This window comes from Gymnodraco acuticeps, unplaced genomic scaffold (assembly GCF_902827175.1).
Source record: "Gymnodraco acuticeps unplaced genomic scaffold, fGymAcu1.1, whole genome shotgun sequence".
Classification (NCBI taxonomy): domain Eukaryota; kingdom Metazoa; phylum Chordata; class Actinopteri; order Perciformes; family Bathydraconidae; genus Gymnodraco; species Gymnodraco acuticeps.
The window spans coordinates 1-17,597 of record NW_022992258.1 but is presented as its reverse complement, the minus strand read 5'-3'; the positions used below and the strand labels follow the sequence as shown (position 1 = coordinate 17,597).

The window sequence follows — 17,597 nt, the reverse complement described above, 5'->3', positions numbered from 1 at the left end:
CCAAAGCTAAATGGACTATTCGACTGCAGCCAAAGTGTCAGAAAACAAAACCCTCTCTCTTTTCCTCCGTATACCCAAATCTCTAAAAACGGGGGTACAACGGAGCTGAAGAAGTAAAATCCTTTTCTGTTATATGTTTTGGTTTTACACCTCCTTTTTACTTTACCTTCTTTAATGAATGATGTAGTAGGATATACACATATGATACAAAACCCTGACCATCCGGCTAAATTAAAAGTCATGGCCTAAAGGAGTGATGTTTTTAATGACCATGAACTACAACGGCCCTTATTAAGGTTTAGCTGGGGACTTTGCAGTGGTAAGAGAAGTAGCCTATTCAGATATTTTACTTAAGTAAAAGTTCTTATACTACACAGTACAAATACTCGCTCTGATACAAGTAAATGTCCTGCATTAGAAACGTTACTTAAGTAAAAGTAAGTGAGTATATCAGCAAAATGTATAGTGTTTAAACGTAAAAGTATATGCAAAGAAACATACCAAATATATAAAATTGTTCAAAACAAATAAGTAAATTAACTTAATGCTCATGCCAAATACTTACTAATCTCTAAACTGGGTAGCTGATTAACAGATTTAGCTGTTCTCACTCATTTATAACTTCATCCGACTGCTTTGGCCAAACTTCAGTATTATTGCTTCAGCTTCTTTTTTAATGAAAGATATTTCTATACTCCTCCCCACTCAGTCAGCCATTCTGCTTCCTTCAATGCCCTAAATGATGGGATTCCCTTCAGACTAGATTACACACACACAGGCCTGCTCAATCACTTCATCAGGCAGTAATGTGTTCCACCTGTGTGTGGTTATATCTGCTGAGCAGGACCCTCCCTCATCCTCAACAACTTCATTTAAAAAGTGCAAAAACCAGGGACCTTCACCAGTCTCCCAACTCTTGCCATGGGTTGTTTAGCTGGATTGGGGTTTGTAGTTTTGTTTTTTTATGTATATATTTTAAATTAAGGTTTATTTTTCTTTATACATTTAAAACATATTCAATCTTTTTCAGGTGGTTCATTCTCCTTGTAGCAGTTGTTAACATTGAGGCACAAAATAAGCCCCCAATAAGTACGTTTTTGTCATTTTGTGATATTTGTCAACACACTTGTGTGCTGCTATCTAATATAAATGTGTAATCCCAGAGATAAACTCTAAATGCCTTGGAAACTTGCTGCGTGTGGATGTCAGTCGACTTGGAGGAAGTTTTCTTGAAGTGTCCGCTGTCATAAGTAAGCTGACATTTCAAGTATATTGCTTTTTCTTAACTTAATCTAACTTTTAATTCAAACTGTTCTTGTTTGTTTCCTCAGATAACTCTTCAATCATCCTCACGCCAAGTTTATCTTCTAAGTGTGGCTTCACCATCAAGAAAGACCACCTGGGAAACGCTGTGATTTATGCCTCCGTCCAAAACTGTTTTGCTCAAAATGTGGTAAAAACGACTGAATGCTAGTTTGTGACGCAGCACCAAATGTTTCTTTTGACGTGGCAATTCATTTTGAGACTTGTTTCCATGTGTTTTTAGGACGATAAAGCATTCACAACAAAACTAGGTCTGCGGCTACAATCTGACAATGTGGTAGACGAGTTTTACCTGGTGGAAGAAACTTGCTACTACTCTTCCTGGGCCTCCCGGGAAATTATCTGTAAACCCAACTACATGGAGGCAAGTGAACGCAGCATGGCATGTTCCCGTCTAGATGATTAGTGGCCTGATGCCTCGTATGAGTGTCAAGGCCGGTACATTTCATGTCACTTCAGAGATTGATTATCACTTATGGAGTGGCCTCATTTCTAGGTGTCTGTGAAAAAAGCAGCTCCAAATGATTATAACCTGCCTGCATACCCCTACTCGGATCCCCGAAAAGCTGCTGAGGTAAGATTGGCTAATTTTGCCTTTTTTTTTTATTTTCTTATTCTAGAAACATCTTGTTTGTAATGTCTTGATATTTGCCTCACAGCAGCCCATGGACGCAGGCTTCAGAATCGCCACAGTGGTGTTCCTCACTCCTGAGGAGAGGGTCATGCAGGTGGACGAAGCCCAGAGAAATGGTTATGGGATCTCAAGCACTCCTACCAGGCTGGTTCTGCGAAGCCCAAATCCTTCACGTGAAACATACACCAAGGATGTAAGTGGACTGCAGTTCACTGAGATTCAAACAACTCTCACTTGATATCTTTCCCCTCAGGCAGATTTGTTGAATCACTTGCAGCCCATTAGGTACTTGCTTACTTACAGCCATAGATACAATAATGTAATCAGACTGCCTTTCAAATGGATTACTTTGTCTGGAATCTAGTTGGCACTCTTAAATCAGTGAGTTCTTATTTATAACCCCCCATATTTTTAAGAGGGAAATGATTATGTTACCACAGTATGCATTTACATCCACATGTTGTGTAATCTCCCCCCACAGGTAGCAGGTGTGCCGATGACTGTGCTCAGCACCTCGATTATATTTGAGAAGACGAAGCTGACGACTCAACTTTATGCAGGAGCCGCTTGTCCTCAAGCTCAGGGTAATGTAAAGAGACTCACTGATGTCATGTCTTCTAGTGTTTTTCACTGGGAATTTGGGGCACTTTTTACTGTCAGGAATTTAAAAAAACATCTGCCACTATTATTTCTGATTCCAGCATTTTTTTAAATATCAAACTTTTCTAAAAATGCAGCCAAAAATATCTTCCCCACCAGAATTTGTATCTAGGAAGAAGTGCTTTATTTATTTAAATGACACTTTAATGATGTGTTACTGTATGTCGCTGTAAAGCTGCTAAATTCATAATTTGAATTCTCCTTTTTGAGATTGTTTAAATAAAATACGAAGGATTAACCATTTGTTCAGTCAAAATGTTTTGAGGATTTCACTATTTCCGAAACGTTAGCCCTTTTCCTTAAAACTTTCCATGTTAGACCCTAAGTGCTCTATTTTTTTTTTTTGGTGTACAGGTGGGGTTTTCTTTACTGAAACCTCAATCCGCTGGTTCCTGCCGAGGCGCATTGCCCCTCTGATTTGCCCGAAACACTTCAGACTGTTGGAGGTGAACATGGGCGTCAATGGGAGGAAGCTCGAAGCTACAGAGATATCGGCCAGAAGCTATTCCCTGACTCTCGATGACCTTTACGTCATTGTTGAAATTCCTATTGGGGCTGCTGGTTGCCAGATCAAGGTTAGATAAAACAATTTAGTCCATAAATTGACGAGGTCGTTTTAGTCATGCATGCAGCTATGCAAAAAAAAAAATCTGAAATACTACAAAAGGGCAAAATGTAGATGTTTATATTTCTTGGATCTAAAGAATTTCTCACAACAGTGGAGAAATCGGCGTAGTTAAATGGTACATTAAAGTCATTTTAGACTTTAGAGACAGTTTAACAAGCATTCACACTTTGTTGTTTCATGGAAGATAACGCTACTGAAATCCTGTTGGTATGTAGGCCTACAAAACAAATGTAAACAGATCGTTTGAGTATGTTTGAATGTTGCATCATCTAGTGCTTCATTGCCAGACAAATTTCCCTTTTTCTTTTAATCTGTAGATGATGATGTTATTCAGGATAGGCCTTACTCAGGATGTTTGTTTATGCAGAGTCATGTCCAGGATGGTCAGTACTTCACTTCTTATATGAATGAGCTGATGCTCGAGTTGCTCTGGACTGAAGACGACACTAATGAGGACACGAGATACAAAGTCTTCCTCCCCGTCGAGACCCCCCTGCTGCTTCAACCTCCACAAGTCATTGACGGTGAGTCATATTATCTTGGTACTCATGCTACTTTTTTTACATAAATTGCAACCTGCCTTAATTTCTTCATTTTTGACCTACAGCCACTGTTCCCAAGGAGATGATGTTTAAGGCGTTGATTGGGCCGGTGGGCTTTGATGTAATGCTAAAGAACATCAGGTCCCCCTATGAGGTTTTGTCCTTGGCCGACTGCTTTGCCAGAGGCTTTAAAGTCTTTGACAACATGTCCCCTAACGGCTGCTCCAAGGTCTATACTGTTGAAGTGCCCTTCACAGACCGTGTCGTAGGACAAATGGTGAGCCTTACACTCAACGTGGGAAATGCATTTCTTTTTTTCTTTTGTCAGCTAATAACTATCTGTTTCTCCCAACAGAAAGAAATGGGGGTTACAATTTACACCCTTTATCTGACCTTTGGCTTCCTGGTCCTGCCAAAGCATGCTCCATTTACTGCCACTGCTTATCTGAGAGCTAAACTGGAAGACATAGGTCTGTACCCATGGATAAGAGGAATTCATAACAAAACGAGCACAGTTGTTTCAAAGTATTTTCCTCCCTCTGCAGATCCTCCCTCTGCAGCTCCTCCCTCTGTCTCAGGTAGCTGTGATGATAAGAATTTCTATGTCCTCGTGAAATACGGGACCAAAGGATTCAACTTTCAGACCATAATGGGAAAACGAATGCTGAACGAGAGCCTGGCTCAGCAGTACGGCATCATGGGCAACGACACACATTTCAGTTTGATTGTACCATCTTCTGCAGCTGATGCTACGGTCGAGGTATGACTCTTAACCAAAGTTTTAAATGTGCAGGGATTTAGCAACATTTGTCAAGATGATAGTCCTCTATAAATCATAATGTATTGTTTCTGGAAACTTCTCAGGCTGTTGCGTCGTCATCCATCAAGAGCAGACTGGATGTGACTCTGAGATATCCAAAGACCAACAAAACTATCCAAGACTTCTCCTTGGCTTGCAACTTCGTCACAAAGCTGATTGGTTTGTTAAAGAGAATACGTTTTCTTATGTAGGCTTGAATCTCCAATGCATACAAATGTCTGATCGTCTTTTTCAGAGTGTTTCCCTAATGGGACCATCACGGCTATGGCTATAACCCTGGAGTCTGTTCCCAGTCTGAACCCCCGACGGCTCACCCTCAGAGACCCCGCCTGTGGCCCCACATACAGCAACGACCAGTACGCTTATTTTGTCTTCACTGCAAACTCCTGTGGGACGACCAGAAAGGTAAAGCATGCTGCTAAACAGCTTGCTGATTGCGGTAGGATTAAAACTGAGAAACGACTTCTTTCAATTGTTGTCTTTTCTTAGTTTTTGCCCAATATGATGCTGTATGAGAATGAAATCTCCATCACAGATGAACTTGAATTGGGAAAGCTGTCACAGTCGAAGGAGCCGGAGTTTGAGTGAGTATCTCGAGACTTAGAATCACCAAGCTGAAGGTTGGATGATTAATCTATTATCAAAGCTGTTGTTTGAAAAATGACATGGAAGATTAATTCACAAATTGCTTCCGGTTTTCTAAATGTCAGCTTTTTAATGCTTTCTGTTTGTCGATAAACTTCAGGTCATTGGGTTTTAGACTTTTGGTCAGAAAAGAACAATTCTCAGCTTGGACATTATTCACAGTTGCATGTTTTTGGAGCAAAACGGTTAAAGGCGGCCTATTTTCAGTTACAAAAACCATATTTGTAACTCAATGGGAAAACTTCAAAAAAAATACATTTCAAAAATCAGTTATTTGTAGCCGTAAACATTCATGTTCACCATTATGTAAACTGACAGTCTGACGCCAACTTTAAAACAAATGCAGAGACTTTGTAGGCTAACCACGTGACAAAACTTAGAACTGTAAAGACTCTTAAATGGTATTTTCCTTATCAGAAGTCAACTGGTACGCCATAAAGCCTTCTATGGTGCAATCCCAGATGTTAACGGTGCCAATGGGTAACAATTTAACAGTTCTAAGTGTTCCCACTTAAGAGTCTTCTTCTTTCAGGCTTAAGGTGTTCTGTTACTATGACATCAACACAAACCAGGCTATGGGCTTCAACAGCCGACCTCGCAGGAGTGAACCGTACGCTGACGATGCACGAGGCGAGATGCAGGTTGAAATGAGAGTTGCATTGGGTAAAGAAAGTTCTTCAGGCCTTGTTTTTTTTTTTTTTTTTTCTTTTTCTCGCATGCTTGCTAAGGATTAGCTTTATTTTTGAAGTCTTTGGAAACCCTCCCAAAGCTAGAAACTGGGGGGAAATAAGAGTTCAATCATGTCAACACGTTGAAAAAGCTTAATGCAAAGAGACAGGATAACACTTTCTATCAAAATGCAGGATTTTGGGTAACTTGGAGACAGTTCATATGAATCTAGTTACTTTAAGTAATTGGAATGTTTTTTTTCATAAAGTTAATCTTTAAACCAATGAACTGAGTTGGCACCTGGGATGTTGAGGTTAAACTCTTCTGCATTATGTACCTTAATGTTTATATTCCTTAATAATTCGGGCCAACATGTTCTGCTTCACTTAAGACGACTCCTACAGTGCGTTTCACCGCGTTGAGGACGATCCCATCACAAAGTACCTACAACAGCCGCTGTATTTCGAGGTGGAACTGATGGGATCTTACAACCCTAAAGTATCTCTTGAGCTGGCGCACTGCTGGGCGACGCTGGAGGAGGACAAGATGTCCCTCCCTCAATGGGACCTCATTGTTAACGGGTAACTTGTATATATATTTTTTTTTCTTGTCCCAATGAACTGTTTGTCAAACTGTACAAAAGGGATGGTTTAAAAATCATAGGGTGCTCATTTTACAGACTTTAGGACATCTTTACCCAAATCAAATAATTTTTTTTCCCCCATCAGTTGTGCAAACTCAACGGACCCGCACCCAGTGATCTTCCACTCTGTTTTGCCTAAGGGCAGAGATCATTATCCTTCCAGCTTCAAGCGGTTTGAGGTCCCGATGTTTGCCTTTGCTGAAGACAAGGATAACTTGAACCGCCAGGTACTATCAGTCATAAGAATAAATGGTCTTGTTTTTTATTTTTTGATGTTCAGATTTTGGAAAACCAAAGTACGCTGTCTATAACAACCCTTAAATCTGTTCATATCTTGTAGGTCTTTGTCCACTGTGAGGTGGTCATCTGTGATGTTAGAAATCCAGTGGATGTGCAGTGTTCAGACCAGGACAAGACGATGAAGGGTATGCTCTCATACATGCTGATTTCATTATCCAGTAATGTACAATAAGGTTTACACGTGTTGGCTCAAATTATAAAATGTGACGATGGCTTTTGAATAAAGTGGCGAAGATATATATATTTATCTTTTTTTTTTTTTCTCCCACAGGTCAAAAACTTGCCGTTTCAGATGACCCTGGTTTCAAAAGCGTGACTTCAGGACCAATCATTATAATGCGCTCCTAAACAAAGTCCTAATAAAATATTTTAAAAATAATTCACACTTATAGTATTTACTTGGGAATATTGGAGATTTTTTTTCATCTATAGTTGTGTTTTCTATGGTTATGGGGAGGTCCAAACTGATTCTCCATTCCAAATCACATATATTTAAATGTAGTATGTACTGCTTTTTTGGATTTCTAGTGAAGAAGTCGTCTTGCCAATAACTAAGTAAATGCCAGAATATCCAATTACCCCGAGTTGTATCTGTTGTAATCTTCTGGGCACCCAAATATGGCAATATGGGGACAGACTTTCACAGTGAGTATTTTTGAGATATCCTCAAAACTTCTGCCAAAAGGAAAACACTAATGGGCAGGAGAAGAACATATGGGATAGGTTGCAGGGAGAGGCTTGACATTCGTCACAGATGTCAATAACAGTGGGATATATTTGTGACAATCGTGCCTTTGAGAAATGAACCCTGTACAGCACCTTGAACTGTATGAGAGTGAGACGAGCACAGGATGAATCCGGTTAAGAGCAGTGTCCCACCAGTGATCACCCAAGCTCACACCTAGCGCAGCCTTGATTTTAGCAGTGTGTGTGAGCTGTCATCGGTCAGGAGTTTGTTATATATTTTTGAAATAAGTGACTTTTGAAGGGGATCGGAACAAAGAAACTCATCCCATATTTGATTAGGGGGTAGAGAGGGAAAGGATGGAAACAGGGATTTGGTACAGTGTCTAATTTGGAAATAACGAAAAAGGTGAGATGTTGGGAGTTCAAATTCCCTTGATATATCAGTAAAACTACGAAAGGTATTATCCTTATAAAACTCTCTAAAAGTCCTCAGGCCCTTCTCATGCCTGTCGGAGTTTTGAGGTTTTTACAACCCCACTCGGCTCCGTGTGTCGTTTTGGCGAGTCCTGCTTAAAATCATAACAGGAAGGAAATCAGAGAACACCATGATACCAGTTTAAACAATCTGTTTTAATTATAAAAGGTAATAATGCAATGCAATATAATACATTACAATACAATATAATACAATACAATTATACTGTAATGTAAGGAGTAGGCGTGCTGCGTAGATCCTTCGGTCCTGGCAGCCCGAGAAGAGAGAGCGAACGCCAGGACTCCACAGGAGATATACAAGAAAAGACAGGAGGGGTTAGGTCAGCTGGTCATCTTTTCAGGTCATCTCATTGGGAGATGCAAAATATGCTGTGTCACAGTGAATCAGCGCGGGCCAGCAGAAAACAAAACAGGCTCACTTTGCAACAAAACACATCTTATCATGTATCTTATCACATAAGTCATGTGTTTCTTTATGAAAGCCATACTTGTTGGAAATGTAACAGTCATCATCTCATGACCTCCTCAGGACCAGCTCACCAGCAACGCCTAACTGTCTTCATACCCCCAGGCCATCTCTGAACTTCCATCCACCCGAAGTCAGCTCACCCAGAATCAGAAGGACCATTGTCTCTCTAATTGTGTGTGACTCAATTCTCCTGCTCTTTTAGGAGTCTTGAAATGAACGCACATACATTTCTCTCACAAACTAACACTTAACATCCCATAGCCTATATCAGGTGACATAAAAATGAATATACCAGAATTACACTATCAAACTTTTTGCCATAATACTTTACATCAATCTCCACAGTAGGTAGGCTTTTAATGATTCCCACAGCAGAGAACAAGAGATGGGTTCATTGTCGTTTTGATTGTTTGTAATAAAATTATCAATTGAAGTTGCAATAAATGTATTAAATTTGTCATCTGACAACAGCAAAGTATTAAACCTCCACAGCGTTGAGTATCGTGGTTGTGGTGAAATCCAAATATCCAGAGAAAGAGGAGCGTGGTCGGAAATTACAATAGGGTGATATTTAACTGACGACACTTTGGTAATACGTTTGGCATCGATGAATAAATAATCAATTCGAGAAAAGGATTTGTGCATATGAGAAAAGAAGGAATATTCCTTAATGCGGGGGCAGGGTTGGGTTGTAACGGAATACATGTAACGCCGTTACGTAATCAGAATACAAAAATCAAGTAACTGCATTCAGCTCGCGTTACATTTGAAAAACGAGTAATCTGATTACAGTTACTTTCGTAAACCGGAAGTGAATACATTTTGGATTACTTATTGGAATTATTGGTGGAAAGATTTCCTCACAACATTTAATATTCATTATTAAAGGTCAGGGTTGCCAACTCTCACGCATCTGGCGTGTGACACACGCTTTCACTCTCAATGTCACGCTCTCACGCTGCCCAAACTATTCTCACGCCAAAAACAAGATGAACCGGTGATCGTTTTTGGTTGGTTATTTACAATGTTGAGTTGACAGCTGCTCAAGCTGTCGACCCGCTCCCTCCGCGCCCACGCCACTCTTAACAACTATAACAGACAGCAGAGCAGTGGGAGCCGGTTGGTCAATCCCCGACCCGTATTGCGCATGCGCAGATCTGAGATCCAGTAAAAATGATAAAAAGTAAAAGTCTGCTGCTTATTGTTCTACTAGGCTAAAATAGAGTCAAAGAGTATATGAGAGTGAGAGTGTGTTAATTAATATATTTGGCAGTTTGGAGTAAGTCTGTAGATTTGTTTGTGTCTGTGTGTTTCATGCCTCTGACGATAATTAATTTTGTTGGATACATTTTCCGGGTAAACGATAATATTGTCGGCACCGTTGTATCATTTTAGACCACTGACATAATGATAATATAAAATAATAATTCAATCACATCCTTTCAAACTGCTAATCACATCCTCATGTAAATGAAAACATTTATCAAGTTCATTTTTATTTATCGTACGATATGTCAATGAATTGCTTATCGCGACAGGCACACAATAAAACAGTGGAAACAAACAGGTGTTTGACTTTCATTAGTGAATGAAACTTTGCGCCCTTTATAGTCTGTGTCCAATATTGTGTATTTGTATATATTGTATATATATCATGCTAAGATCCCGCTACTGACACGATAGCAGTCATTTAGTGCGCATATGTGTAATTAAACCCATGATATCAAAATCTCACTCCAGCCAGGTACCCAAAGTTGGCAACCCTGTTAAAGGTACAGCCGAATCATCACAGCGCACAACAACTTTTACCGCCGCAGATGGACCAAAAATGGAGCGTTTGAAAAAAAAGGGGCGGGTCCGCTCAGTGGAACAATAACGAAACATGGAGGAACAAAAGTCTGCGTTTAAGTCGTGTGTGTGTAGAGGTGTGTGTGGTTATAACACATCAGCCTGCGGTCGCTCTTTAGCCTTATGATTCTGAAGGTAAACACAGCGAAGGCGGTGCGTGAAAGGCACTGCACGCTCCTCTTCTCAGAGGCTGAGTTAACCCTCCCGCTGCCTCCTGGTGCTGCAGAGATGTCATGAAGTGAAGGAGGTTTTCCTTCTATAAAACAGCTGTGGGCAGCAGATAGGCTACTGTGAGAGTCACAGACATGAATACATAGATCAAGGCAGACTGGTGCACACACTCTCCTGTTTTGCCGATCCGGTGCTTAAACAAATATAGTGGCCGGCTCTAGACAATTTGCAGCCCTAGGCGAGATTTTAGCTGGCGCCCCCCCCCCCCCATAGAATATATAAAGAATAAATTAAAAATCTCTACAAAAGACGAATACACTACAAAAACAGAAACTTATTGACATAGGCAAAAAGGCTTCAAATGTATTCAGTATTGTATGAACATGTTTGAATTGGGGGATGGACGTCACATCCTCTAGGGGGGTCCGGGGGTAAAATGCTTCAATCTGGTGCACTTTGAGCACACAATTACTACTAGATCTAGGGGGTACAACTCTAAAACACCCATATGAAAAAGATCAGTTAACATTTTAATAATCAAATGAGTATGTGAACATAACCAATAACCTACCATAGCCAATAAATGTAACTTATTTTATTTTTGTTGTTCATTCATATCTTATTTGACCTAGTTAACATTCATTTATGTATTCATATTTTTATCTCTCCAGTTTTTAAATGATATTTTTGGTTTACTGTCCTATAGTATACATTGAAAACACTAACCCCCCCACAAATACAAAAACTACACTTGCTTTAGTTATAATTCAACAAACATCTTTTAATAAACAAGTAGCTTCCACAGAAGGAGTTATAGAACTATTTTAAAGAACACTTAAGAACACACATATTGTAATAATAAATAAATAAAATAAATGAAAACATATTAACAAATACATAAAAACGATTTATACAACAAAAGAACAATTACATTTCTGTTTTTGAACACACATATTGTAATAATAAATAAATACCTTACTGACTTGTTTGACTTAAACACTCAGAATTGCACTCGTCTTGACTTCTTTGCTGCAAAGTCATCAATAAAATCCTCATATGACAGCTGACGAGAAACATCACTGTTAATGCTGATGATGGCAAGTCCACTGAGGCGTTCTTGGACCATTGTAGACCTCAGGTAGGTTTTAATTAACTTCAGCTTTGAGAAGCTTCTTTCTGCTGAAGCCACTGTCACTGGCATAGTGACTGCGATCCTGAGGGCCACCCACATATTAGGATAAACCTCCCTCAGGTTCTTCCTTTCCAAGAACACCAACAGTTCCAGGGTGGTCATTGTGGGTGCGGGGAGAGTTGGAAAGTTCATCAGCTCCAGTGCCAACTCTTTTCCATCTATGTCTGACTGTCCGCCAGAGCTCAGGGTGTTGCTCAGTGTTTGACACTGCTTTGTCAACTCGTTTCTGGGCAGTTCGGGGAAGTTGACAAGCACCCCAAACTTTGCCTGAACTTCTTCCAGGTGTTCAAAACGCTCATTGAGGGAAGTGATGCAAACATCAACCACCCTGTTGAAAAATGTAACTTCCATCTTTTTTAGGGCATTTGCCATTGGCTCATCAGGTGCTTCATAAGAGAACTGCCTCTTGGTTGACCTCAGCCTCTTCTCCTTGAGGACAGCATCCACATCCATGTTCTCACACATGTCTTTAGCACTGATCTGAGCAGAGGCAAATCCAGTGGCTCTGTAGTCTTCCAGGGTGGCCTTTGTCTTTCTCAGGAGGTCAACTGCGATGTCAAGTTGCATTGACACAGACTGCATGACCTTACTGACCTGTTTGACTTTACTAAGGATGTCGTACCACACCACAGTGCAAATGGAGAAGCGGTAGGACCCCACTTCCTCAGCCAAAGACTGTGCCTCTATTTTGATCATCATGTCAGTGGCCTTGTCCCTCACCTCCAAAAGTGCATCTCGAACATGTTGAGCCTGATATCGCACAGCTTCCACACTGTTGACCCGGCTCTCCCACCTGGTTTCAGACCATGATTTCAAGGTAGTGGTGACATGGCTCTTCAAAATGTCCCAGCGCTTTGTGGATGCTGAAAACAATGGAAAAAGCTTTTGGAGGTAGCCAAAGTATCCAGTGGCATCTTGGGAGCTTTTCGCTGCATCAGCTAACACCAGATTGAGAGTGTGTGCGCCACATGGCACGAATAGTGCCCTCGGGTTTAGTTCAAGTAACCTGGCCTGAACTCCTTTGTTTTTCCCTCGTATATTGGCACCATTCTCATAAGACTGTCCCCTACAGTCCTCAAAGGGGATGTTCAGTTATTGGAGCCTGTCCAGGATGAGGGATGACAAACTCTCGCCAGTTGATTCCTCAGCAACAAGGAACCCCATGAAGTGTTCCTTAACTTGTGGCATCTTCTCCATTGTAACAATCCTTAAGATGACTGATAACTGCTCTGTGTGGCTAATGTCAGGTGTGCAGTCCAGAATGACGGAATAATATTTAGCCTTCTTAATTTCTTCAATCATGTGGGCACTGATTCTCTCACCGATACATTCAATGAGTTCATTTTGAATATTTTTTCCGAGATATGTGGTATGGCTTGCACCCCTTTTGACTTTAGCAACGTGTTCTTTCATTACAGGGTCAAACATTGCCATCAGCTCCACTTCTTTAAGGAAGTTGCCATTGTTGGGTTTGTTGAGTGTGTCACATGTTCCCCTGAGGCCCATGTTTCTCTCAGCTAATGATTGAATGATGGCGACCAACCTTGTTACCAACTCACGCCATCTCTTCCTTTCTATGTTTGTAAGCGCCATCTCAGTCCTATCAATAGTTTTCCCCTTTTGTAATCGAAACTCTAACTGTTTCCATGATTCCATGTATGTTCTGGAGTGTTTTCGTGTGTTTTCAGTAATTGGTGGCAATTTTTCCAGTCATTTAGTCCTGCACTGATTAATTTGTATTCCTTCTGGGAGAACAGCTTGCAGCAAAAACAGTAAAGGCTGTCGTTTTTCTGTGAGTACAATAGCCAGCTTCTCTTGATTCTTTCCCCATTTACCAGTTTTCTATAAAAGTATTGGTGGTGGCAGCTTCTCCCATCCTGTCGTTTTGGAAAAATTAAGTGTGGTTTTGCCTGATAGGGTCCTCTGCTCACAAACTCTGTTCTTACCTTATCAGACATGGATGGCCAGTCGGCAGGGTCAACAGCTGCTGCCTTTGTGGCGTCACGTGCTGCAGACTGTGTTGTGGTACTCGGGATCAATGTTTCCCCTGCAGATTGTGTAGCAGCAGGTTCACTTGGGATTGGTATTGATACGTTTTCACCTGCATGCACACACAGTCAAACATGCATGGACACAGTTAGACACCCACTGTGTGTGTGTGTGTGGGATCAATGTCTCTCCTGCAGATTGTGTAGCAGCAGGTTCACTTGGGACAGGTAGTAGTGATACGTTTTCACCTGCAGACAGTCAAACATGCATGGATACAGTCAGACACCCACTGTGTGTGTGTGTGTGTGTGTGTGTGTGTGTGTGTGTGTGTGTGTGTGTGGAGAATCCTTAACAAGCCTCACCTGTGCTTTGTCGTTAAGTGGAATATAAAGCAGCTGCTGATGTCTCAGTTAATCATCCAGTCCCCTTCATTTTAGACTTGTGTTTTTGTTGGAAGGTGTGCTGGACATTGCCAAGCTCTGATACTGACTGTATTCTTTTTGGTTTTACTGCTTACAAACTGCAACATGCTAAGGCTTGGGAACATGTAAGTTACATTTCTTGTAGATTTATTTCTATGTGTGTACTTAATTGTCTCTAAATGATGTGTTTTATGTGTTCAAGTTTGTTATGGATGGCTGCAGCTATCATCTTGTGTCAAGCCAGGCCTAATGTGAAGCTACATTCGCAGTCAAGTAAGCTTCAATTCTCATTAAGTCATTTTACACAGCATATTAAGTCGGTTTACATTCTCCTCACAAGCCTTTTCTTTTAACAGGCAGTGGGTTAAGGTCTGACTGTGCCGCAAATGTAATGAGACTGTCGTTGGACAAGGCTTTAGCAGTGGGAAACCAGCTTGAGGTGGAGGCTATCAGTAAGTATTAACTGCTAATAATGCAGCTGATCACTGAGGAAAGGGGTCCCTGACAAAGCTTATTTTCTCCCCTCAGATGGCACCAAGCACATTTTGTTAACACCTAGCATGGCTGCTCAGTGTGGATACAGCATGGAGTCTGACCCGTGGGGTAACACCAGAATCTACACCTCCCTGATGGGCTGCTTTGTGGACAACAAGGTTTGTTTTGAGCTAAAGTGGTTTAACAGCATTCAATGTAATTTTCTACCAAGTTTAGCTGTGCTAATTCTGTCAAGTGACTGAATTAATGGCTCAACAAACACATGGTTGCTCCCATTTTTGTGTTTCCCTGAATTTATTTGTAACCCCTTACCGTTAAAAGACCCAAAGTACATTTCCCTTTTTTGTTTGGTACATCCCTAAAATATTAGCATTGCTCCACTCAAAACTGTATTCCTCAATTAATCTACTAGGTACTTTCTTGACTTGTTTGTTACATACACAAATATCCATTTAGACTTCAAATGTGTCCCTGAAGGCAAGGATATTACATTTTCAATGACAAAGAAGCTGGAACCAAAGAATATTAGGCAGTTTTACTTAATTTAGTTTTTTTTATATTTATAGGATGATGCTACATTTAACGTTGGCTTGAGACTCAAGATGTACGGCGAGAATCCATCAGACGTGGTCAGTCATGATGTGTCTCAGACTTGCAGCTACACACGCTGGGCCTCCAGGGAGATCCTCTGCGACAGGAACTACATGGAAGTAGGTCATCTTTACATTGATGAGTCCACCATCTTGTGTGTATGGAAACGAATGCTAAAACCACCATTTTCTGTTTTAGGTTTCGCACCACATGGCTAACCTTGATGCTGAAGCTAAGGGTCAGACTTGGGATGGTAAAGACGAGAAGCTCAACGCCAATCTTGAAGTATGTTGAATTAAACTGTTCAGATACTACAGTTTAATTCCTCCCTACACCAATGAGGATTTAATTATTATTTGTTCTTTCCTGTAGGCCTCTGGTGCATCACAAGGTATCTGGAAGATGACGTTTTACACCCCAGAACCAGTGGCCATGGTGTTGCAAGAGGCTGAACAAGCCGGCTACGCTGCCAAAACTACCTCTAGTCGCCTGGTGATGCGAAGCCCGTACAATACAGCAGAGACTTATTCAGAGGATGTAAGCAACACACAGTGTTTCTTTCCTTTCCCTCCTTGTCAATTATATTAAACCTCTCCTCTCTTTAGGTGGCTGGAGTCCCCATGGAAGTTTTCAGGGTGAGCGCCTACTACATGGCACCACAGGGTCTGAATGTAGTGAACTTGGCAGCTGCTTGTCCCAAAGGTGAGTCCTGAGCAACATATTGCCTTCACAGTAAGCTTAATTGTTGCAGTTAACCTCAACAGCTCCATTTTGTCATTAACAGGTGGCGTCCTCTTCACCGAGGATATGATCTCTTGGCACGTACCTCGCCGTGTGACTCCTCTGTTGGACGGCAGAATTACAGTCTCAGAAATGCACATGGGAATCAACGGGCAGAGGCTTGATAGATCTCAGATGGCCGCACGGGGGTACACACTGAGCACCACAGACTTCCACATCGTCGTCGAGATCCCAGTGGGCTCGCCTGATGGTTACTACAAGGTTGGGGAAATCTCTAGATTAGAAATGCAAGAGTCACTAGTGCATTTGCATGTTTTATTGAAATGTCATGAATTATTGCAGAGCCATGCCCCAGATTACCAGTACCACATCACCTACTTTGTGGAGCCCATGCTTGAGGTACTGTGGAGAGAAGATGACACCCAAGATGATACCAGATACAAGGTTTTGTTCCCCATCATGACCCCTCTGATGCCTCAATCTCCCCAAATCCAAGATGGTAAGTCACATTTTCTAGTAGGTATGAAAAAAATGACATTTGAACTCGGGCTTGCTCGGATATATCCTAAAGACTGCTAAACCCATTAAATAAAGTCTTCAGTTTTTGCAAAATGGTGTGTTTGGTTGGGATTTGAAGCCAAGTACAAAATCTACTTTTGCTTACAAAGGGTACTTTTTTGTTTTTTTTAAATAGCACTCAATCCAACTACTCAATTTTTCTCTATCAATGTTGAGGCTGGTTTAGAAGTTGTAAACCTGCCACTTTCTGTTCCTCAGACACTGTCCCAGAGACTCGGGTGTTCAGCGTTCTCTTGGGAACCTTCCTCCATGACGTTGAGCTGAGGAACATCACCTTCTCCACCGGGGTCCTCACTGTTGAGGAGAGCAATGCCAAAGGCTTCACAGTCCAGGAACACAGCTTGGCTAATGGCTCCAAGAGCTTCTCTCTTCAAGTGCCCTTTGATGCCGATGTTGTCTTAAAACATGTATGACATTATAGATTCAAAATATCACTTTGTACCAGCATATTGTCAGTGTTGCTGAGCTTTTATTTCATTTGTTGCAGAATCCTCAGCGCTTGGTTACATCCTACTTCCTCCCTTTGATCTTTGGGTTGATCGTCCTGCCTGAAGAAACTCCTTTTGCTCTCCCGGTCGACCTGCAGGCCTCTCTGCAGGATATTGGTGAGATCATATTGAATTTGCTTTTGACAATATCTTCATGCAAATTGTGTTTTCTAAAATTAAATAAAACATATATAAGAGTAAAAGCTACACAATCAAATGGATAATGCATGTTTTGCTGCTCTAGTGTTACCCATCATGGCTGGCACCTGTGACCAGAACCAGTTTTACATCAGCGTGAAGTTCGGGAGTCACGGCTCTAATTTCAAGGCTATCGTTGGACCTCGAGAGCTGACGGCTGAGATGGCTGAAGACTACAATTTCTATGAGAACGGCACACACCTCAGCCTCATTCTGCCATACACTGCCAAGGACGCTGTTTTCGAGGTATGTCAAAACTACAAAATCCCACCATAGATCTTCTGCATTGGCTAACTTTACTTTCTTTTCCACAGCTGCTCACTGCAGAATCAGTCAAATCCAGAATTGACCTGCTTCTGATGGATCGT

The 17,597-nt window shown here is 41.2% G+C and overlaps 3 protein-coding genes across 4 annotated transcripts; 2 read left to right on the top strand and 1 right to left on the bottom strand.

Moving 5' to 3' along the window:
• Nucleotides 1–850: 850 nt before the first annotated feature.
• On the top strand, nucleotides 851–7,243 carry LOC117540320. Of its 2 annotated transcripts, none has more exons than XM_034206935.1 (21): nucleotides 851–944; nucleotides 1,031–1,089; nucleotides 1,164–1,250; nucleotides 1,332–1,453; nucleotides 1,547–1,687; nucleotides 1,820–1,897; nucleotides 1,986–2,150; nucleotides 2,439–2,541; nucleotides 2,972–3,192; nucleotides 3,613–3,769; nucleotides 3,853–4,064; nucleotides 4,143–4,257; nucleotides 4,333–4,547; nucleotides 4,652–4,766; nucleotides 4,843–5,012; nucleotides 5,097–5,191; nucleotides 5,785–5,915; nucleotides 6,313–6,502; nucleotides 6,650–6,791; nucleotides 6,905–6,989; nucleotides 7,136–7,243. In XM_034206935.1, exons 1-21 carry the CDS (start codon nucleotides 922–924, stop codon nucleotides 7,210–7,212), a joined length of 2,703 nt encoding a protein of 900 aa, XP_034062826.1. In that variant the 5' UTR covers nucleotides 851–921; the 3' UTR covers nucleotides 7,213–7,243. The 2 variants fall into 2 exon arrangements, with proteins under 2 accessions (XP_034062826.1, XP_034062825.1); XM_034206934.1 differs by having other exon boundaries at nucleotides 1,983–2,150.
• A 3,952-nt stretch (nucleotides 7,244–11,195) lies between these two features.
• LOC117540298 (zinc finger MYM-type protein 1-like) lies at nucleotides 11,196–12,686 on the bottom strand. Its single transcript, XM_034206904.1, has one exon. The coding sequence runs from the start codon at nucleotides 12,423–12,425 to the stop codon at nucleotides 11,535–11,537; it is 891 nt and encodes a 296-aa protein (XP_034062795.1). The 5' UTR covers nucleotides 12,426–12,686; the 3' UTR covers nucleotides 11,196–11,534.
• Nucleotides 12,687–14,141: 1,455 nt separating this feature from the next.
• On the top strand, nucleotides 14,142–17,594 carry LOC117540319 (the record flags this gene model as incomplete). The annotated part of the gene is made up of 14 exons (XM_034206933.1): nucleotides 14,142–14,262; nucleotides 14,340–14,410; nucleotides 14,494–14,589; nucleotides 14,666–14,790; nucleotides 15,199–15,342; nucleotides 15,422–15,508; nucleotides 15,596–15,760; nucleotides 15,829–15,925; nucleotides 16,008–16,225; nucleotides 16,307–16,463; nucleotides 16,742–16,950; nucleotides 17,031–17,148; nucleotides 17,276–17,475; nucleotides 17,544–17,594. Coding segments are annotated over exons 1-14 (1,758 nt in total), but the record flags the coding sequence as incomplete, so codon positions are not given.
• Nucleotides 17,595–17,597: the final 3 nt, after the last annotated feature.

Excerpts from the sequence above, each read along its gene's own strand:
- LOC117540320 (XM_034206934.1), top strand. The coding sequence starts at position 922 with ATGGGTTGTTTAGCTGGATTGGG. Across the intron at positions 3,193-3,612 it reads CTGCTGGTTGCCAGATCAAG|AGTCATGTCCAGGATGGTCA; the intron begins GTTAGATAAAAC and ends TTGTTTATGCAG. Across the intron at positions 5,916-6,312 it reads TGAAATGAGAGTTGCATTGG|ACGACTCCTACAGTGCGTTT; the intron begins GTAAAGAAAGTT and ends GCTTCACTTAAG.
- LOC117540298 (XM_034206904.1), bottom strand. The coding sequence starts at position 12,425 with ATGATGATCAAAATAGAGGCACAGTCTTTGGCTGAGGAAGTGGGGTCC.